General features: G+C 36.6%; 2 protein-coding genes across 2 annotated transcripts in view; one reads left to right on the top strand and one right to left on the bottom strand.

The window, feature by feature from the left end:
* Positions 1-801: 801 nt before the first annotated feature.
* Positions 802-1791, top strand: LOC107600416 (2-oxoglutarate receptor 1-like). Its single transcript, XM_016292311.1, has one exon. The coding sequence runs from the start codon at positions 802-804 to the stop codon at positions 1789-1791; it is 990 nt and encodes a 329-aa protein (XP_016147797.1).
* Positions 1792-11188: 9397 nt separating this feature from the next.
* The window catches only part of LOC107600438 (heparan-sulfate 6-O-sulfotransferase 3-like), a 72869-nt gene continuing 60165 nt past the window's right edge, over positions 11189-23892 (bottom strand). Inside the window, exons 2-3 of the mRNA XM_016292330.1 lie at positions 12240-13011; positions 11189-11472 (exon numbers count right to left, since the gene is read on the bottom strand). Coding sequence (XP_016147816.1) covers positions 12297-13011 — 715 coding nt within the window. The 3' untranslated portion in view covers positions 11189-11472; positions 12240-12296. The remainder of the gene's footprint in view (positions 11473-12239; positions 13012-23892) is intronic.

The following is a 23892-nucleotide window of genomic DNA, read 5'->3' as shown; positions in this document are numbered from 1 at the left end:
CTCCCCTTATTCCCTGCATTATTGGGCATTTTTTCAGCATGACAATGAAGATATTCGTTCTCCCAAGGTGAAAATCCTTCAATGGACATGTATTTCCCTCAATCTTAACACTCTTGAGCTGCTGTGAGAGATTCTGTAGAGACGAGCTGAGCAACACTCCCCATTAAAGATCAGAGCATTTAAGGAGGTCATCCTCCAGGAGTTAAACAGGACATATGTGAACATTTGTCATGAACTTGTACACTCAGTGCCAAGAAGGGTCAGAGCAGTATACTTTAAGTTCTGGAGGACATACTAAGTACTAGAATTTTATACATTTTCTGAATGAAATCTAGGCTGTACTCATTTCTGCAATCCTTCATTTAAACAAAATTGGCTAATTGACTTATCTTACAGAAAATATTGGCATATATTTTGTTGTTTTTATTAAGTATATGTTTAATATGTTTCAATTTTGCCATCCTTCCATGAATTATATTAGTGATCATTAAGAAAATACATATTTTATATTTATTCAGAGGGGGTGTACTCATTTATGCTGTGCACTGTAAATATATATATATATATATATTACAGTATATATATTTCAAGTGTCATGTGGATAATCATTAAATATCCAAAACATAATATATCAATCTATACTACCATCTGAATCCATCAATGTACCATGGTAATTGATATATATATATATATGGCTAAATTTATTATTCTAAGATAATTTCTGTTATTTTCAGTGTAAAAAAAGATGAAGTAAAAACACTGTCACTTTTTGTATTTGTTTTTGAGAAGCAACAGAAAGCAATGGCAGGTCTGGAAAATAATTCAACTGACTGTCTTCCTATTGATGACTACATTAAGACTTATTATCTGCCAGTGATGTACAGCATCATTTCTTTAGTTGGACTTATGGGAAACTTACTGGCAATTGTCATTTACCTGGCAAAACTAAGGCCCTGGAAGAGCAGCAGCATTATAATGGTGAATCTGGCAGTAGCTGATTTGCTGTATGCATTGAGTTTACCTGTGCTGGTCCAGTTTTACATTACCAGAAACTGGACCTTTGGAGAGTTCATGTGCCGTTGCATCCGCTTTTGCTTCTACTACAACCTCTACGGCAGTATCCTCTTCCTAACCTGCCTCAGCCTCTTCCGTTACATTGCAGTGGTGTACCCACTGAAGGCTGCTGAGATTCGGAGGAAAATATGGGGCACTTTGGCTTGTCTGGCAGTCTGGGCCGTTTCCCTGGTGGAAATTGGCCCGATGCTGGGGATGATTACAGTACAACAGAAGGACAACTTGACAAAATGCCTTGATTTCGCCAGTAATGATCCACAGGTGGTGTGGTGGTACGGTTGGATACTCACAGTGTTTGGATATGTATTGCCATTGCTCGTGGTGTGCTGGAGCTACACGCACATTGCAGGCTCTCTGGGCAACAGCGTATCCAGAAACAGGCCGAGTCGTTCCAGAGTTCGCATGCTTTCCATTCTGATTCTGGTTGTGTTTGTGCTGTGCTTCTTGCCATATCATATCATGCGTTTACTGAGGGTGCATAGCCTGCGCAGAACTGATGTGTCATGCATGCAGAGGAGAGGCATCCATGCAGCCTACATATTGTCACGACCCCTGGCTGGCCTCAACACCTTCTTCAACCTAGCACTTTATACATTGGCAGGAGACAAGTTTCAACAGGCTTTCTGGAGCTTTGTGCATGGGAAGGAGCACACAAGCAGCACAATATCGGTAATCCACTCTCCAAACATGTCAAAAACAGACATTCTGAAGATCTGATACGTTAAGTGTCTATATATTATGAAGTGTGTGCATACTGTGTATGTAATATATAAACACACTATAAAAATGTTTGGGGTTGGTGAGATTTTTTAATGCTTTTTGAATCAAGTCTTTTATGCTCACCAAGGCTGCCTCTTTTTGATAAAAACAGCCATAATGTGGAAATGTAAAAACTTGTAATTTATTCCTGTCATGGTAAAGCTGAGGTTCAGTGTTCAGTCACATGATCCTTTAAAATCATTTTAATATTGGAAACCTTTTTTCTTATTACCAATGTTGAAAACAGTTGTCCTACTTAATATTTGTGTGGAAACCATAATATATTTTTTCTTTGATGAATAAGATTTTCAAAAGAACAGCTTTTATTTAAAATGAAAATCTTTAGTAACATTATACATGTGTTTACTGTCACTTCCTATCAATTTAATGCATCCTTGCTTGAAAAAAGGATTAATTTCTTTGAAAAGAAAAATCTTACTGACCCCAAACTTTGAACTTTATGTATATATTGATATTAATACTGGAATAATTTTACATAGACTTGTACAAAATGTAAAATAGTGGATAATAGCATTTTAACTACTGTATTGCTGCTGCTTTGTTTATCTTGTACTGTAAATATTATGAAAAAATTTTGAAAATATATATTACTGTCCAACAATTAATAAGTAACATATAAAAACTATTAAATTGTTACATATTAATTGTTAAATAAATATCTAAATTATTAAAATGTGTACATAAATACATAACAGACCCCAAGAATTTTTTTTATTTAAAGTTACAAAAATATTTATGTATGTTTTACTTGAAACACTTAACAATGAACAGTGAACATAGCTGTCTGATGTTAAGATGTGTTGCTCCATTGTAATGTTTGTGAGGACTGTCAAAACCATCTTAAATTAGAAGAAATTAGAAGACTACATACATAAAAGAACAATTGGTTTGGAAATGAACAAAGCACATCCTTTATACACAAGCATCTGCTAATCAATATTGTTTGTTCAGTTCATCATATCAATTGTGTTGACTCAATTATTCATTTGTAGTTAACCTCTTTTGTACCCACTCACATGCAACCTGCATTAAAGGGTTAGTTCACCCAAAAATGAAAATTTGTCCCTAAATTACTCACCCTCAAGTCATCCTAGCTGTACATGACTTTCTTCTTTCAGACGAATCCAGTCGGAGTCATATTAAAAATTGTCTTTGATCTTTCAAGCTGTTTAATGGCACTCAGTGGGTGTTGCATGCATCAGTCCAAAAGAAGTTAAATAAAAAGCACCCATCCATAAAAAAAAAAAGTATTTCACATGGCTCCGGGGGGTGAACAAAAGTCCTCCTGTAGCGAATCGATGCGTTTTTATAAGAAAAATATCCATATTCAAAACGTAATAATCACTTTAATGTAGCTTGCGCTCACTGTTGTACACTAGAAGCCGCTCCAGGCGGATGACGTATGAGGTCGGCTTTGCGCATGCACTCAGAAGTGACGCATGCGGAAGCGCAGGGGAGAGATCAAAACAAAACAACGGTCACTAATTAGAAGTACAAAACGAGGATTTGTAAAGAAGAATGTCGGAGGATTTCGATATAAGCCAAGAGGAGACTGGTTTTCCTTTGCTAAAGTAAGGAAACTCTTTGCTCTTGTAAACAAATGTTGGTTTTCACGAGACTCACTGGCACATGCGCATCGATTCGCTACAGAAGACCTTTGTTCAAGCCCCCCCCCCCGGAGCCGTGTGAGACACTGTTTTTATGGATGAGCGATTTTTATTTAACTTCTTTTGGACTGATGCACTGCAACACCTGCTGACTACCAATAAACAGTTTGAAAGATCAAAGACTATTTTTAATATAACTCCGACTGGATTTGTCTGAAAGAGGAAAGTCATATACACCTAGAAGCGCAGGGGAGAGATCAAAACAAAACAACGGTCACTAATTAGAAGTACAAAACGAGGATTTGTAAAGAAGAATGTCGGAGGATTTCGATATAAGCCAAGAGGAGACTGGTTTTCCTTTGCTAAAGTAAGGAAACTCTTTGCTCTTGTAAACAAATGTTGGTTTTCACGAGACTCACTGGCGCATGCGCATCGATTCGCTACAGAAGACCTTTGTTCAAAGACTATTTTTAATATAACTCCGACTGGATTTGTCTGAAAGAGGAAAGTCATATACACCTAGGATGACTTGAGGGTGAGAAATTTATGGGCAAATTTTTATTTTTGTGTGAACTAATCCTTTTAGCGCCACTGACTGAATCTTTTTCAAAGGATTTGAGTCACTGAGATCAAGAGAATTAAAATCTCCTCCACTATAGGCATGCAATGGTATTGCCATGTTTGGACTTATGCTTCTACTATGGTAATATCATTGCATTTTTTGAAGAGATTAGTATGGATGACAAATAGTTTGTACTGTACAGTAGAATACTGGTTTTCATTGATTACTAAAATAAAAATATCAAACAGGAATTTAGAAACTGTGATTTAAACTTAAGTTGCAAGCAAGGTGCAAAATTAGATTGTCCAGTCAAGCACACACTAGACAGTCAAACAAATTTCCTTCTTGTAGTTTGGATTTAGCAACAATGTTCTTTTAAAGCACACAATAGTTTCGAAATTCCTATCTATATATTTAACTTATGTTGTAAAATGAAATGTAAATGTTAACACTGACCTTACCAATAAAACAAAAATGCCATATAAATATTCCTAAAGAAATGTTTGCCTAATTAGCTAATTGACCTTGTGACTAAACAGCTCTATTGTGTCTCCTGTGCATATGGTGATGGTTAAAGGAAACTTGCACAGAAATAACAATGGCAAAGTTCATCTGTTAATACTGCAGGTTAATTATTGACATTGTTGTAGGCATAACAAAACATTTACAATCACAAAAAAAAAGTCAAAAACAATGTCAGGTGCCTTTTTTACTCAGATACCCGCCCCCCTCCCCCCTCACGCGTGAGTAACAAAGACATTAAAAACGTTTAATGGAAATATTTCTGACAATTGCATTACACAATTTCTGTCACCGAGGACACAATCAAGATATGTCATTGCAGACCATGGGGGAAAATGGTTTTCAGGTAACCGGTGAATGAACCAATCAGTAACATGACATCTTTTCATTCTGCTAAATTACCTGAAATGCATCATTGTGGAATATAATTTCCTAGTGCAGGTTGATTACTATGACCTTTCTCTAGCAGGTCACTCCAACAATATTTTTTAAAGGTGCACTATCAAAGACTATTTTTAATATAACTCCGACTGGATTTGTCTGAAAGAGGAAAGTCATATACACCTAGGATGACTTGAGGGTGAGAAATTTATGGGCAAATTTTTATTTTTGTGTGAACTAATCCTTTTAGCGCCACTGACTGAATCTTTTTCAAAGGATTTGAGTCACTGAGATCAAGAGAATTAAAATCTCCTCCACTATAGGCATGCAATGGTATTGCCATGTTTGGACTTATGCTTCTACTATGGTAATATCATTGCATTTTTTGAAGAGATTAGTATGGATGACAAATAGTTTGTACTGTACAGTAGAATACTGGTTTTCATTGATTACTAAAATAAAAATATCAAACAGGAATTTAGAAACTGTGATTTAAACTTAAGTTGCAAGCAAGGTGCAAAATTAGATTGTCCAGTCAAGCACACACTAGACAGTCAAACAAATTTCCTTCTTGTAGTTTGGATTTAGCAACAATGTTCTTTTAAAGCACACAATAGTTTCGAAATTCCTATCTATATATTTAACTTATGTTGTAAAATGAAATGTAAATGTTAACACTGACCTTACCAATAAAACAAAAATGCCATATAAATATTCCTAAAGAAATGTTTGCCTAATTAGCTAATTGACCTTGTGACTAAACAGCTCTATTGTGTCTCCTGTGCATATGGTGATGGTTAAAGGAAACTTGCACAGAAATAACAATGGCAAAGTTCATCTGTTAATACTGCAGGTTAATTATTGACATTGTTGTAGGCATAACAAAACATTTACAATCACAAAAAAAAAGTCAAAAACAATGTCAGGTGCCTTTTTTACTCAGATACCCGCCCCCCTCCCCCCTCACGCGTGAGTAACAAAGACATTAAAAACGTTTAATGGAAATATTTCTGACAATTGCATTACACAATTTCTGTCACCGAGGACACAATCAAGATATGTCATTGCAGACCATGGGGGAAAATGGTTTTCAGGTAACCGGTGAATGAACCAATCAGTAACATGACATCTTTTCATTCTGCTAAATTACCTGAAATGCATCATTGTGGAATATAATTTCCTAGTGCAGGTTGATTACTATGACCTTTCTCTAGCAGGTCACTCCAACAATATTTTTTAAAGGTGCACTAAGTAATGTTTTTCAGTTTTGAGTTTTTCAGTTACCAGCTCTATTTTAGAAATACCACAAAAATCACGTGTATTTGTCACCATGATTAACTTAATCTACAACAAATAGTACTGTGGTAAAGTAAGTGTTCAGTTGGTCAGGAGTGGGGACCACCATTGTACAGAATAAAACTGATTTTTCATCTCATGTGAGTGGACATCATTTTAAACATGCCAGAAGCACAATTTGTTTAGGTTTATAACTTTTTAAGGTAAATACTTCAATAGACTGTAAAGCTTTTGAAATACAATTATTCAGTAAAAATGTGAAAAGTACAGTTGTTCGTGTTTTTAGTTTAGTCTGATTTAAATTAATATCAGAACACATTTTATGAGCAATCAATGCAGAAATGCAGACATTTTCAAAGGGTTCACACGTTTACAGCATTCTTAACCCTGTGTAAAGAATGGGTAACATTAAAACATTGGTGGAGTTTCTCTGCCCTCTAGTGGTTGAATCACAAAAAGAGACTATAGCACCTTTGATTTTTCCCACTCTGGCCCCCAAACGTATTTGGACACTTAAGCCACACTTTTTGTAAAAACACAATTACATTAGATACAAAATATCACACCACATGGCACCTGTAAACAAGTGATGCCAGACCTTTGAGCAAAACTAAAACTTAATTTAATTCCATGTGAAATACATAGCATGAAAAAACGTAATGCTTCACCCCCTGGGTCAATATAATTAAAACATTTAGAGAAATATATAATATTTGAGCATCACTTTTTTTAATAAAATCATATTGTACTTTATGTGAATATGAATGAAATTAATAATATTAAGGCTAAATCAAAAGTAATACAGGCCAAAACAGCTAAATGTGCATACTTATTAACATCTGCATTTCCCATAAGGGGTTGTTTTTCATATCATATTGCACTTAAGTGAACAAAGCAATTAAAACACATTGCAACACTTATATTCATTTCAGATCACACACATTTACATACACACAAACTTGCATTGGTACATAATCTCAGGTCTTCTGGCCTCACACAATAAAGACTCAAATAATAATATCCCCCACACACACACACACACACATACCAGCACAGATTCAAGTTAAAAACATATGGACCATGGGGGAAAATGGTTTTCAGGTAACCGGTGAATGAATCAATCAGTAACATGACATATTTTCATTCTGCTAAATTACCTGAAATGCATCATTGTGGAATATAATTTCCTAGTGCAGGTTGATTACTATGTCCTTTCTCTAGCAGGTCACTCCAACAATATTTTTTAAAGGTGCACTAAGTAATGTTTTTCAGTTTTGACCACACACACACACATACCAGCACAGATTCAAGTTAAAAACATATGGAACAACATACAAACAAAACAAAACGGTAAACTTCTATCCACCTTTTTCTTGTCGTAAAAATGGGCGCGGCCATTTGTAAATTATATGGGTCTGGCTTCCGGTTTCATCTGCGTCCACTCCGTCCAGCTATTTTTAGCTGAACAAAACAGTTCGTTTTGCTGCTTCAATAAAGACTCAAATAATAATATCCCCCACACACACACACACACACATACCAGCACAGATTCAAGTTAAAAACATATGGAACAACATACAAACAAAACAAAACGGTAAACTTCTATAGTCTTTTTTTGGTCTAAAATCATAAATTTCTTTAGCATTTCCATGTTCTCCATAACCACAATGAGCAATACATCTTTTTTTTTTATTTTAGGGATAGAAGATAACCCATCATCCCATACCCATATATCAGCACTGTTTATATCTGTTATTCATTTGCACAAATCATATGAGGACCTAGTTTTTAAAAGCTGCCACAAAGCACAGACCAGAAAAGGCTTTCTTTTAACCTGCCAGTAGTTCAAGGATGTAAAAACCACAAGTGCTTCATTCCCTTTGACCTGGAAGTTCTAGCTTCAGAAAAATTCTCCCAGACAGTACAAGTTTTAGTGAGGACTACAGAAATATGTGAAACAGCATTGGGGAAGAAACAAATACTCACCCATTCATTCAGTCTTCCTGAAACAAACACACACTTCTCTCTTGCGGCATAATGCAGTTCATATTGGATTCATCCTGTGTACAGATATTCCTATAGTATTTATAATGCTCCATTCCAGGTCAAATGTGAACTTTTGCAATTGACCTATTATTAACTGTGTACAATCTTTTTTTTCTTCTTCTTCTTGTGATGTGAATTTTCTTTCACCTTTAGGGGGTATACAAACATGAAGTGTTTTCACATTCCAACTGTGCTATTTGTAATTTTTTGGTCTAAAATCATAAATTTCTTTAGCATTTCCATGTTCTCCATAACCACAATGAGCAATACATCTTTTTTTTTTATTTTAGGGATAGAAGATAACCCATTATCCTCAGTTTTGTTTGGATGTGATTGATATCAGCACTGTTTATATCTGTTATTCATTTGCACAAATCATATGAGGACCTAGTTTTTAAAAGCTGCCACAAAGCACAGACCAGAAAAGGCTTTCTTTTAACCTGCCAGTGGTTCAAGGATGTAAAAACCACAAGTGCTTCATTCCCTTTGACCTGGAAGTTCTAGCTTCAGAAAAATTCTCCCAGACAGTACAAGTTTTAGTGAGGACTACAGAAATATGTGAAACAGCATTGGGGAAGAAACAAATACTCACCCATTCATTCAGTCTTCCTGAAACAAACACACACTTCTCTCTTGCGGCATAATGCAGTTCATATTGGATTCATCCTGTGTACAGATATTCCTATAGTATTTATAATGCTCCATTCCAGGTCAAATGTGAACTTTTGCAATTGACCTATTATTAACTGTGTACAATCTTTTTTTCTTCTTCTTCTTGTGATGTGAATTTTCTTTCACCTTTAGGGGGTATACAAACATGAAGTGTTTTCACATTCCAACTGTGCTATTTGTAACTTTTTTGCATTCATTATTTGCATCATCTCTCAAGTCATAAGCATTGTTTTAAGTGAAAAATTGAAGTGTTCCATCTCTTACACAATCTCAGTTTTAAAACCATTCAGTAAATGTCCACTTATTACTAAGTTATGGCTTAGTGAGCTGGATGGATGTTTTTCTTTCATACTTATATTTGCATTTGTAAATCATGGCGAGCACTGTTTTTATTGTAATTATTATTATTATACTTTTTTATGTTCTTCTTGTGCAACTCCCATAAATCATACTTGACAAAAACTAAAAATATCTTATAGTGTTTACAGTAGCAACTGTAACATTTCTCTGCTACTACTGTATGTCACAGATGAGGCTCTTGTTGTGGCGGCGTCTGCTAACCCTGAATTTTACAACATATCATTGAGAAACTACTACTAGAGATTCTAGAGATTCTCAGTAGAGTACAGACTGTCTCAACGCTCTAAGTTTGCTTCTTTTAAAGACAGAGAGAGCTCTGATAGAGTGTCTACTGAGAATCTTTACTGGCAACAGGCCTGAGCATTAAAAACATGTCAGCATTTTATTCCGTTCACTGTCTGTTTTTGAATGCAAGAACACATATTGAGTGTACACCCGTAACACTGCCAGTGCTGTACCTTTATATAACTCTGTGGTGTAGGGTTTGTTGTTCCTTCACAAAGATGTTGGAGGTTGCATGGCGATTGAACACAGATCATCCTTTTTCAGGAATTGGTTTGCAGTCTACTGTATATCTACATCGCTGTCTCAATTTCATTGCAAAGGAATCAGCAGAAATCCTGAATAAACCACACTGCAAAAAAAAAAAAACCATTTCCTTAATCAGTATTTTTGTCATGTTTTACAGTAAATATATTTAAACCCTTGAAACAAGAAATAAGAAAAATCTGAGCGCTAAATGAGAACTTATGTAGAAATGTTCGTTACTGAAAGTTGCTGCATTTGACTGGCTTTGTACTTGTACCATGCACAATGACAAAATATAAAGTTTAAAATGTTTTGTGCAAAGCAAAATATTAACACTCCTCAGACAGAGAATATTCACCACCATTCAAAAGTTTGGGGTCAGCATTTTTGTAAAGAAATTGATACTTTTATTCAGCAAGGATGCAATAGATTAAACAAAAGTGACAAGAAAGACATTTATAAAGTTACAAAAATTTCTATTTCAAATAAATGCTGTTCTTTTGAACTATATAAATCAAAGAATTCTGGGGAAAAAAAGTCTCACAGTTTATACAAAAATATTACGCAGCACAACTGCTTTCAACATTGGTGAGCTTAAAAACTTTCTTTCAAAAACATAAAAAAGTACTGACCCCAAACTTTTAAACAGTATTTTATCTTCAAATTCAAGTTTATGTTTTGTTGATTTAAGCATACCACTACATATAGGGCTATATATATATGTGTGTGTGTTTTTTTGCTTTTCAGGTAATTTTATTTATGTATTTTTTTTCCCCACAAAATAAGTCAAAAATACTGCTCAAGGCAATGATTTTTTGCAGTGCAACAGGGAAACGTAGAGTGCTAAACTGAAAGAAAGAACCCATGGCCTACTCTTCCTCTAGTGAGCCATTATGTTCTCTGTATCCTAGTGCATGTTTCCAAGAGGAATCACCAATGGACCACTTGGCTGGCATAGTCCTCAGTTGTGGTGACCTGAGATTGGTTTCCCACACTGGACTGTCTGCTCTGGTTGACTCTGTGCTCCCTGAGCCAGCGTCTCTCTTCCCGCCTCTTCAATCTCTCCTCCTGCCGCTCACGCTGACGGATAAACTGGTATCTGTGCAGGAAAAGTTCCTTGGCGAACTCGTACAACTGCATATCCAGGAAATTCAGTTGCTCAATGCGTCTGCGCATGTCGTCACGCAGATCCACATTGGCGGCACGCGTGCTGTTGATCTGCGTGAAGGCGGAAATGAACCGCAGACGGAAAGTGCGCTCGAACAGGTACTGTGTCTTGCGCTGGAACTCTGTCAGGCCGTAGAAGGCCATGTTCTTCAGGTTACTCTTGGCGCTGGCCAAGAGAGAATCTTTACTGGCAACAGGCCTGAGCATTAAAAACATGTCAGCATTTTATTCCGTTCACTGTCTGTTTTTGAATGCAAGAACACATATTGAGTGTACACCCGTAACACTGCCAGTGCTGTACCTTTATATAACTCTGTGGTGTAGGGTTTGTTGTTCCTTCACAAAGATGTTGGAGGTTGCATGGCGATTGAACACAGATCATCCTTTTTCAGGAATTGGTTTGCAGTCTACTGTATATCTACATCGCTGTCTCAATTTCATTGCAAAGGAATCAGCAGAAATCCTGAATAAACCACACTGCAAAAAAAAAAAAAACATTTCCTTAATCAGTATTTTTGTCATGTTTTACAGTAAATATATTTAAACCCTTGAAACAAGAAATAAGAAAAATCTGAGCGCTAAATGAGAACTTATGTAGAAATGTTCGTTACTGAAAGTTGCTGCATTTGACTGGCTTTGTACTTGTACCATGCACAATGACAAAATATAAAGTTTAAAATGTTTTGTGCAAAGCAAAATATTAACACTCCTCAGACAGAGAATATTCACCACCATTCAAAAGTTTGGGGTCAGCATTTTTGTAAAGAAATTGATACTTTTATTCAGCAAGGATGCAATAGATTAAACAAAAGTGACAAGAAAGACATTTATAAAGTTACAAAAATTTCTATTTCAAATAAATGCTGTTCTTTTGAACTATATAAATCAAAGAATTCTGGGGAAAAAAAGTCTCACAGTTTATACAAAAATATTACGCAGCACAACTGCTTTCAACATTGGTGAGCTTAAAAACTTTCTTTCAAAAACATAAAAAAGTACTGACCCCAAACTTTTAAACAGTATTTTATCTTCAAATTCAAGTTTATGTTTTGTTGATTTAAGCATACCACTACATATAGGGCTATATATATATGTGTGTGTGTTTTTTTGCTTTTCAGGTAATTTTATTTATGTATTTTTTTTCCCCACAAAATAAGTCAAAAATACTGCTCAAGGCAATGATTTTTTGCAGTGCAACAGGGAAACGTAGAGTGCTAAACTGAAAGAAAGAACCCATGGCCTACTCTTCCTCTAGTGAGCCATTATGTTCTCTGTATCCTAGTGCATGTTTCCAAGAGGAATCACCAATGGACCACTTGGCTGGCATAGTCCTCAGTTGTGGTGACCTGAGATTGGTTTCCCACACTGGACTGTCTGCTCTGGTTGACTCTGTGCTCCCTGAGCCAGCGTCTCTCTTCCCGCCTCTTCAATCTCTCCTCCTGCCGCTCACGCTGACGGATAAACTGGTATCTGTGCAGGAAAAGTTCCTTGGCGAACTCGTACAACTGCATATCCAGGAAATTCAGTTGCTCAATGCGTCTGCGCATGTCGTCACGCAGATCCACATTGGCGGCACGCGTGCTGTTGATCTGCGTGAAGGCGGAAATGAACTGCAGACGGAAAGTGCGCTCGAACAGGTACTGTGTCTTGCGCTGGAACTCTGTCAGGCCGTAGAAGGCCATGTTCTTCAGGTTACTCTTGGCACTGGCCAGGAGAATGGGGTTGCGTTCGCTCTCGTTCATGGTGGAGAGGTTGTAGCAGCCCACCAGGCTGAGATCGGCCAGCATGCGCACCTGCCGGTTGTTGGCCAGGTTTGAAGGGCAGTCCATGAACTCGTGCAGTGTGACCCCTGACCAGTCGTCTCCGTTATAACAGGTGGGCAGCTCATCCTGTGTAGGCGAGCGGCCGTCACACATGTGAAGGGAAGTCTTCCAGGTGGCGCCACGCTGCACATGCTTCCATTCACTCAGGTAACGTGACACAGGGTCTCGCAGCATTGTGATGTAGTAGAAGTTCCTGAAATGATCATCACAAAGTTACTTAAAATTATCTTTTTACTTTCTCTTTAGCAAAATAGTTTGTATTTCATGCTGTAGAGTAAAACATGAAAGTTTCTTCAAGTAATGTTAACCACAAGCCTTAGCTTACTCATAAAACTGTTTTATCAGTAGAGATTGTGAGCAATAATCTGAAGAATGGAGGTAAACATGGTAAAATGGGTCTTCTAAATGACTAACTGTTAAGCAAAAGCATAATTTTCTAATACATTGCTAAACTACAATTTATCAAGCATATAAACTCACATCATTGTGGTGTTTGAAGTCCTTATATAGCTCCTTGCTAGTATTTAATTTGTCATTTACATTATAGAACCAAATGTGAAAGTCTCTCAGAGTAAAGTTATTGACGGGTCTTATTTTACTCCTAATTTGTGAGCAAAAATCTTCAGAATGGAGTAAATGATCAAATGCAACAAAAACACTTTGCTAATATATTGCTAAACTGCAATTTGTCAAGCATGTAAACTCGCATCCTTGTGGTGTTTTAAGTTGTTGAATAGCAACTTGTTAGCAATTATGATGTAGAACAAAAGATCCAAGTAATGTCAATCACAGACCTTATTTTACTCATTTCTATTTTGGTTTACTCAGTGCTTTATTTTCAGTTTCCAATTTAGTCATTTTAAAAGTGCAGTACAGTTTTTTTAAAGTTTTGAAATATGTATTTTCTAAGTCACTCCTTCTGTCCCCATCTCACTCCTTCTGTTCTCATTTGTAGTAGTCTTTAATCTGAGAAAGTATTCTAAAATATTTATACAGTACTTCAAAATTTCTAAGTGGGAATAAATGAAACTAGGAAGACTCTGCCGAGGAAGTATAAATAGAAAAGTGATGTTCATATTTGTAACTGTGTCAGTGGAAAATCAGTAGCTAGCATTACACGACGATGATATTGTGTGGGAGGGGAGACATATCAGGGTTTAACGCACACACATTTATAGAGGGGTGTCAGGCTGTAGGGTGTGATTAGAACCTTGCCAGCAGCAGCTGTATCCAGCTCGTCTTTCAGAGTGGGTGGAGTGCAGACACTCTCTCATTAGCCTGTCCCAGGGACACAAACACATGCAGGAAGTGGTGCCAAAACAAGCCGACTACAAAAAGGTCACGGTGAGCGTCATCAGTGTCACAGTATATTAGCCTCAAACAGCTCCAGCTCGGCCCTTTACCTCAGCCAAGAAAAACCCAGGTGCAATTGTGGTGAGCTGTGCTCATTTCTTTCTGCTCGATGATACTTATTTGAGTCATAGCCCACAACTGTTCCACGAAACACACATTTCTGCCCACAAAATGTTACTGAATAACCGGGAAATGTCTTCGAATACTTATAGTAACAGGAACAAATGAATTCAGGGGTTTCCAAACTTTTTAATGCCAAGAAGCTCCAAATACGATGGTCACTTACAAAGGATTCTCTTACTAAAACATAAAGACAGATATTTACTTTGCAGAAAAAATTTGATATTATAGTAGCTGCTTAAAATGTACAAAACTGAAACTGTTGTCATTGTATTACAGTTAAAATATTAAAATATTATTTCCATTAAAAGAAAAAGTTTTTAAATATATTTTTTTAAATGTAATTTATGTCAAATCTATTGTCAGCAACCATCTACTCCAGTCTTAAGTGTCACATGATCCTTTAGAAATCATTCTAATGCTGAGTTGCTGCTCAAATTACATTTCTTATCATCATCACAGAAAAAGGAAAATAGATGTGCATTTTTTTAAACAATTTTTTTTTCAGGATTCTTTGAAAAATAGAAAGTTCAAAAGAACAGCATTTATTTGAAACAGAAAACTTTACTGTCAACTTTGAACCGTTTAATGTATATCCTTGCTGAATAAAAGTATTATTTTAAGGGAAAAAAGCTTTTAAACAGTAGCGTATGTAAATATAAAAATATTAAAAACGTCTTGTCTGGAAGAAAAAAATAATCAACGTGAGGTTGTTCTGTTTTGACTATTTCTTTAAGGAAAGTTTGCAGCAAACAAGCAAAAATAGCTCAAACGTTCATCTAAAGTAGACCAAGGCAAATGTGTTTAGAGATTACTTGAGGTTTAACAAATGTCTGAAATCCGAAGCCCAGTGAAGCTCTTCAAATCCAGGGAGAGCAATCGTGGAGTGGAACGATGTGTCTCAATAACACTCAGCTGTCAACAACTAGAGGCGATATGCCAAACACAGCTCAGCATGGCAGATTTCACAGAGTGCAGTAACTACAGGAAGCGTGAAAACAGGTGAAACCAGAGAGATGAAATGTCACAGCGCATTAATGAGTGATTATTGGACTCCTCTGAGGATCTGCTAATACTAGTCACATTGGGCCTCATTTACGAAACGAACGTACGACAGAAAATTGGGCGTACGGTCGTTTCAACGCAAAACGTGGAATTTATCAATATGGACGTGAGCGGTGGCTACGATCAAATCTCCACGTCTGGTCTCAGCTCGTGTACGCAAGTTCCTCTTCAGGAACTCGAGCTGCGTCGAGAACACTAGGGGAACGCCTTCAGTGACCCACGCTCTGAATCACATGTGAAATCAGTCCAATAGCTGAGCGGTACGTCACGGCGGATGACGTCATGAACGGGAAGCTATAAAAGCACGTGCGGCGGAAATCAAAGTCGACCCTTGTGCAATGTGGGAAAAAAATCACGTTTAATATCTCAATTGTCTCCATACAGTTCTTAGATGAAAGACATAGTTCACCCACAATGGAAATGTGTTTAAATTTTAATCACCCTCAGGCCATCCAAGATGCAGATGAGTTTGAGATTTTGAGAAATTTAGCATTGCACTTGCTCACCAATGGATCCTCTGCAGTGTCCAAACAGCTGATGAATGCATCAGTTAAAAACATCTTGATGGATTTGTTTTTAACAAACACGCAGCTTTTTGCTTCACATGATGTTACTTGATGGACTGGAGTCGTGTGGATTTCTTGTGGATTATTGTGATGTTTTTAATCAACTGTTTGGGCTCTCATTCTGGCGGCCCCCATTCACTGCATATAATCTATTAGTGAGCAAGTGATGTAATGCTAAATTTCTCCAAGTCTGTTCTGATGAAGAAATAAAATCAACTTCATCTTGAATGGCTCAAGGATGAGTTCGTGTAGCGATATATATATATTTTTTGGAGGGGGGGGTGAACTATTCCTTTAAACATAACGCAAATGGAGCATTTCACTTGCTTTATGTATGTTCACATATCGTAATTAACAGAGAACTAACTAATTAACAGAGTCTTCTATACTGCTGCTAAACTACTTGCAGTCTTCTGAATAAGACACAGCACCAAACAGGAATATAAAGTCACTTTCTAATAGCATCATGTTAACTAAAACAGTCCAGACAGAGCTCTCCATTCTCTAGCTATGTCAGTTTCTGACCCGTGGGTTGTAATAGCCCGTAATTTGCCACAATGTCACAATGGCACTCTTCTATTGTCTGTTCAATTACATGCTACCAATAAGCCAAATATATGTAGCCAAACTATATGCTTGCTACTAATAGAAGGTTTAACTTTCTCTTTTGACTTGGCGAATGCTTACTAATGAGAAAAGATCTTGAAAAATCCCAAAATATTTTGTCTATTGCTTAAAGTGTTGTGACTGGTTAAGTGGCCTACAGTGGAGAGATCAGCTAAAAAAGAGAAAAAACTATTTGCTTCAGTACTCCTTACAAGAGCCATTTTGTAGCTTCTTACTTTTTCTAGCTGATACAACACTTTTATTCAACCACAGAGCATCTGTTTTTCCACAGTAAAATCTTCTCACAAACTCAGATGTGCACGTCTTTTCATATCTCACCTTGCTGTATCAGATGTGGTGAAGTTCACACAAGTCACACTCACACACACATATGAACATCAGCAGAACACAAAAATACACACACAAACTCTTGTAGGGCCTATATAACTAGGGGGACATCCTACCAAAGATCTGGCCATTTACACTTTTCTCACCGTTGAATTATTGAAAATTAATGCGCACACAAGGTGGTAATACAGCCACAGCTAGCAGACTGGCCATTACACCTTGGTGTGAATTTAGTTCAATAATTCAAGGGTCTGTCTTAAGTTAAGACAATAACTGATATTTTGTCTAATGTGGTTTTATCTCTTTTTTATAAACATATTTTTAAATGCTACACTCAGACATTAGTATATAACATAAATAACTTAATTACCTTTGGAAACTTTTAGAAATGTTAAAATAGTATAATAGTTGAGTATACGGCAAAAATATAAAATAAAAAAAACACTAAAATGTAATGTATAGCATTTGAGTAAAACGCATAAACACATACAGGTGCATCTCAATAAATTAGAATGTCATGGAAAAGTTCATTTATTTCAGTAATTCAACTCAAATTGTGAAACTCGTGTATTAAATAAATTCAATGCACACAGACTGAAGTAGTTTAAGTCTTTGGTTCTTTTAATTGTGATGATTTTGGCTCACATTTAACAAAAACCCACCAATTCACTATCTCAACAAATTAGAATACTTCATAAGACCAATAAAAAAACAATTTTTAGTGAATTGTTGGCCTTCTGGAAAGTATGTTCATTTACTGTACATGTACTCAATACTTGGTAGGGGCTCCTTTTGCTTTAATTACTGCCTCAATTCGGCGTGGCATGGAGGTGATCAGTTTGTGGCACTGCTGAGGTGGTATGGAAGCCCAGGTTTCTTTGACAGTGGCCTTCAGCTCATCTGCTTTTTTTGGTCTCTTGTTTCTCATTTTCCTCTTGACAATACCCCATAGATTCTCTATGGGGTTCAGGTCTGGTGAGTTTGCTGGCCAGTCAAGCACACCAACACCATGGTCATTTTACCAACTTTTGGTGCTTTTGGCAGTGTGGGCAGGTGCCAAATCCTGCTGGAAAATGAAATCAGCATCTTCAAAAAGCTGCTCAGCAGAAAGAAAGCATGAAGTGCGCCAAAATTTCTTGGTAAACGGGTGCAGTGACGTTGGCTTTCAAAAAACACAATGGACCAACACCAGCAGATGACATTGCACCCCAAATCATCACAGACTGTGGAAACTTAACACTGGACTTCAAGCAACTTGGGCTATGAGCTTCTCCACCCTTCCTCCAGACTCTAGGACCTTGGTTTCCAAATGAAATACAAAACTTGCTCTCATCTGAAAAGAGGACTTTGGACCACTGGGCAACAGTCCAGTTCTTCTTCTCCTTAGCCCAGGTAAGACGCCTCTGACGTTGTTTGTGGTTCAGGAGTGGCTTAACAAGAGGAATACGACAACTGTAGCCAAATTCCTTGACATGTCTGTGTGTGGTGGCTCTTGATGCCTTGACCCCAGCCTCAGTCCATTCCTTGTGAAGTTCACTCAAATTCTTGAATTGATTTTGCTTGACAATCCTCATAAGGCTGTGGTTCTCTCGGTTGGTTGTGCATCTTTTTCTTTCACACTTTTTCCTTCCACTCAACTTTCATTTAACATGCTTGGATACAGCACTCTGTGAACAGCCAGCTTCTTTGTCAATGAATGTTTGTGGCTTACCCTCCTTGTGAAGGGTGTCAATGATTGTCTTCTGGACAACTGTCAGATCAGCAGTCTTCCCCATGATTGTGTAGCCTAGTGAACCAAACTGAGAGACCATTTTGAAGGCTCAGGAAACCTTTGCAGGTGTTTTGAGTTGATTAGCTGATTGGCATGTCACCATATTCTAATGTGGTGTGAGCCAAAATGTGAGCCAAAATCATCACAATTAAAAGAACCAAAGACTTAAACTACTTCAGCCTGTGTGCATTGAATTTATTTAATACATGAGTTTCACAATTTGAGTTGAATTACTGAAATAAATTAACTTTTCCACGACATTCTAATTTATTGAGATGCACCTGTATAGCACTTAAACTTTACATCTATCAATTTGTCAGATGCTAAAGCAACTTCCCCACTAATCAAAATCTTGACCTTCGTAATGATAATTTTATTGCATCCGAAGTACAATTTGTAAAAAATAAAAATAAAAATAAAAATGTGATCATTTTCAGCCTGAAAAATACATATTTACAACATATATTCACAAAATATTCAGTCAAACCCTCAAAAGATCCCACAGATCGCCCAAAGATTTTTCAGCCCATTTTCTATGGACAAAGGCAACTGACACATGTGGTGCAATTATGACTTCAGTAAAGATTTTCGGTTAGGGTGATGTGTCTCTTCAGTCACCCAGGGAAGCTGATGTATTTACAGTGCACAGTGACAGCATTATGATTGAGGCTGAGAATGCACTCAGCACCTCTATTGACTTCTGCCCTTTCCTCATTCAGTTTTCTTCCTGTGTCTCGCAGCCATCAGTTCTCCCGCGGAACCTCAGACCTTTCCTCTAAAGGTTGCTTGATTAATCACGCCTCTGATTCAATTGTATTTCACACAAATCTGAACTCCCTCCTCCCACTTTTATCTCTTTTCCTCTGTTCGGCAACTGTCTATCACATATTTTGTCACTGTCCCCGTCTTCTGTTCTTTCGCCTTAATTATTGGTATCAGATATGACATTTTGTCTCAGTACAGGGACTCAGTACAATATTCTCTGTGAAATTATATTGGACCAGAGTAATAGATGGAGATAAACCTGCGGATAAGGAGGATCTTTCAGTGCTGTCTGAGGAGAAGAACAGAGGCTAATAACAGAAGTTAAACTAAAAGTGATTTGCAATGGAAAAAAATTTTGAGCTCAGATTTTTATCAGTAATTAAAGTGTTGCATATGAAGACACAGTAGCTGAAAAAGATATGTTTTGTTGTTATGTGACAAAACGTGTCTCCATTTTGTCAGTGACATCTTTCCTGTCCGCCCCTTCGGGTTTTAAAGGCCTTGATCTACTTCAAAAGAAAAGTCATACACTTAAATATTTTCAGAAGTATTTAGGATTTGTATACTGCAATGCGTTGTACTTGTAGACATCAAAGATTGAACAGTGTATTCATTCTGCAGGTCAGTATGTAAACTCAACATGCAAAGAGTTCAGCAGATTATTTCAAAATTGGAACGCCTGCCATTCACAAAGTTCTATACATATACATCCCTTAAAAGGACAGTTTACACACAAAAAAATGTATGTCACCATTTACTCAACCTCATGTTATTCCAAACAGTTGCTGGTAGCCATTGACTTCCATAGTATGGAATAAAATAGCATGGAAGTGACAATGGCTTCTTCAAAATATCTTTCAACAGAAGAAAGAAACTCATACAGGTTTGAGACAAATTGAGGGTGAGTAATTGATGACAGAATTTTCATTTTTATCAGGAAGTAACATTGAATTAAAGGTGAAATTTTTAAGTAGTGGTTCTGGTAAAAATCTAATTAAAGCTCAGGCATCTTTACACCAGCAAAGCTACAAACATCTGACTGAAGAATTTCCCAGAAAACCAAACTGCTTTTTCTCCAGTCCAGTTTGTCTGTAACAAATCTTTGTGTTTTGTCTTGGTCAAATAGTTTAGGGCTGTTGGAGATTCATTATTCTTCTAAATGTTATGTTAAGAAGTCAAAAGATTTTTATTCTGTAAATCTGAGTTTGCCTCTAGCGGATCCTCAGGCCAAACGGCAGTTGTAATCCCAATACAGTTTCCTAGCACTCTATCCCTCAGGCCAGAAACTGCATTACCATCTATACTCAATACTGAAGTTCAAATGCTTAAAGAAACAGTATGAGGCAAATGAGGGCAGACAAGGTAAAGTCAACATGACATGGCAATTGCATCCCATTTGAATTTTATAGTGTGACATATTTCCAAGTGAATTAAGATATGCAACTGCAACAAAAAAAATGACTGCATCATATAAAGTTATATAGCAGGTGGTTGGAGGGGATTGATGACATCAGCCAAAAAGTTTAAGAGGCAGAGTAAGATACATTTAAAAAATATATTTTTTACAAAAGAATATAAAAGACATTTTTATCATAACATGCACCACAATCATGCAGAATAGACATGAAAATGATTTTTAGACTTTTATGGATGATGGCTACAAGGGGAAAGGCAAAGTAATGCATATTAAATAAGTCACTGCACTTAAGATTTCACATTCTACAGTGACATTATAACAGACATGCCGCCCTAACAGCAGAAATGACATTCACAGTCCTCGGTCTCAATATCATTAGTGCTCTTTTTGTAACACAGATACAAAGGGAACCATATTAAAAAAGAAAACTGACAGCATTTTTTTTCCCTGCACAATAAAGTTTTTATATATTGTAATGTCACCTAAAAGCTCCATTTAACAGATTCAGATGAAAGTTGATCAGAAATCCTGACAAAACGGTTCTTCTTTAAAGCATTTGAATTAGCATATCATTATAGTCTATGATTAGCACTGAGAGCTTCTGTCAAGTTTTACTGTTTTGCAGTAATTAAGTGAAATATAAACTTCAAAAGTTTGGGGTTAGTAAGACCGCAGTTTATTTATTAAATGTTTGGGGTGTTTTTTTTTTCTGTTGTTGAAAAAATAATATTTTTATTTGGCAAAGAATGTTTTAAATTAATTGACAGTAAAGACATTTATAATGTTATAAAAGATTTCTGTTAAAATAAATTATTTTTAACTTTCTATTTTTTTTAAGAATCCTGAAATAAATGCATCACAGTCTCTACACAATTATTAAGCAGCATTTATTAAATAAATATTTTTTGTGTTTATTTGAAATGTTTTATCAGGCTGTCTAATTTCCCCAGTTATCAGGAAAGTGTTTATAACACATTTCCAAAGCAATTTTGCCCTTCCATTAAATTCTCATAAATGTCTTGGAAAAAAATACTGAATGATATTTAACAACCAAAAGAGACTTACATTTTGCTATTAAACGTCAAGCTCACTGAAGGTGTTTTATTTCCTACTCATACGTATCCCTTTTATAGCAGTTTAAAATGGCAAACCGAATGTAATGAGCCATCTGGCAAATGACACAAACCATGAGAAAATATAGAATTTGTGCCCATCTGCAAAATAATGCTGGAACACCTCAATCTTTAATGTTTCACTGCTTACATGTACACGGTTTGTTTAATGTAATTATAAGTTTAATACTTTAAATATATTTATCATTTAAGCTTACTAAATATTTTAACAAGGTTTTTTTTTTTTTTTTAAGTAGAATGCAACATCTATAGATCTCTGCACCTTCAATCACGTCACATGCCACATTAAACTAAGCTGACACATGCAGATTGACTGAATTGTGGATACAAATGTACCCAACATACGCTCATCGTTTTCTCCTCTGTAGTCTTACACTAAAACAATAATGTGCTTGTTTCTGCTGCCCTGCAATCTTCTCCCGTTGTCGCTCTTGACAGAATGGAGCAAGAGCCTGGAAACATGCATTATTTGTAACGGATATCATTCCCTAATGGTGCCTGTACTCCCTCTGCCAGACCATAATGGACCGTTTTCCAGACTCTCTGAATCTCCTTCTGTCTCTTTGATAGTGAAGGAATGGGGACGGCATGTCACCTGGGAAGAAACAAGAGGAACGAGCAGCCCTTCATTTACTTGTCAGGAAGCTGGCATTGGGGGTAGCTGACATGGTGCGCATCCTGAAAATGGCACTCGCTGGCAGTTACAATGCAGCAAGAAAAGCATACCCTTCGACCCAGGTGCACCACGACTACCGCATCACTGTTCAGAGCACATCGAGTTGAATCTCTTTCCCTGCTAAAATAAACCCCACCTAAATCAGTCTAAGCTTGCTATTCTTATCTGCTGTTTTTTAGCCACTAGACCAGTTGGCTGACCAAATTAACCAGCTGAACACCAGGCCTGGCTTGGAGACCATTTAGACCATAAAGACCAGTGTGGTGTGTTGTTGTTTTTTCATGCAGGGCTGAAAGTCTATGTTCTTTGACTTATTCAGCATTAAGTCATACTTAAAGAAATAGTTTGCACAAAAATGAAAATGTTGTCAATATTTACTTAATCTTTTGTTGTCCTAAACTGTTCTTCTGTGGAACACAAGCAGATATTATTAAAAAATATATTTTTCTTCTCCATACAATAAATAGTCAATAGGGCCCGATCAATGTTGTTTTTGGACCCTACTAATTTTCTTTGTATGGATAAAAACAGTTGAAATATTATTGATGGAATGACATGAGGGTGAATAAATGATGACAGAATTTTTTTTGGGGGGGGGGGGGGGGGGTGAAAGTGTCTTTTAAATCAACTGCATGTGTGTCAATAGGTAAAAATGGTAATGCACGTTTGTATACTCTAAATCTGAGGAGAACAGAAAAAAATAAAACTGAAAGCCTGCAGTACATGCTATACATACATCAGTGGTGGTGTTTTAAAATGAGGAGGCAGTTTTATATATAAATATATATTTATATACAGTGGGGCAAAAAAGTATTTAGTCAGCCACCAATTGTGCAAGTTCTCCCACTTAAAAAGATGAGAGAGGCCTGTAATTTTCATCATAGGTATACCTCAACTATGAGAGACAAAATTAGAAAAAAAAATCCAGAAAATCACATTGTAGGATTTTTAAAGAATTTATTTGCAAATTATGGTGGAAAATAAGTATTTGGTCAATAACAAAATTTCATCTCAATACTTTGTTATATACCCTTTGTTGGCAATGACAGAGGTCAAACGTTTTCTGTAAGTCTTCACAAGGTTGTCACACACTGTTGCTGGTATTTTGGCCCATTCCTCCATCCAGATCTCCTCTAGAGCAGTAATGTTTTGGGGCTGTCGCTGGGCAACACGGATGTTCAACTCCCTCCAAAGATTTTCTATGAGGTTGAGATCTGGAGACTGGCTAGGCCACTACAGGACCTTGAAATGCTT

This window comes from Sinocyclocheilus grahami, unplaced genomic scaffold (genome assembly GCF_001515645.1).
Source record: "Sinocyclocheilus grahami isolate Dianchi unplaced genomic scaffold, SAMN03320097.WGS_v1.1 scaffold283.1, whole genome shotgun sequence".
Classification (NCBI taxonomy): Eukaryota; Metazoa; Chordata; class Actinopteri; order Cypriniformes; family Cyprinidae; genus Sinocyclocheilus; species Sinocyclocheilus grahami.
Note: the sequence above shows the minus strand (reverse complement) of the source record. Positions and strands in the feature narration are given on the sequence as shown.

Excerpts from the sequence above, each read along its gene's own strand:
- LOC107600416 (XM_016292311.1), top strand. The coding sequence starts at position 802 with ATGGCAGGTCTGGAAAATAATTCAACTGACTGTCTTCCTATTGATGAC.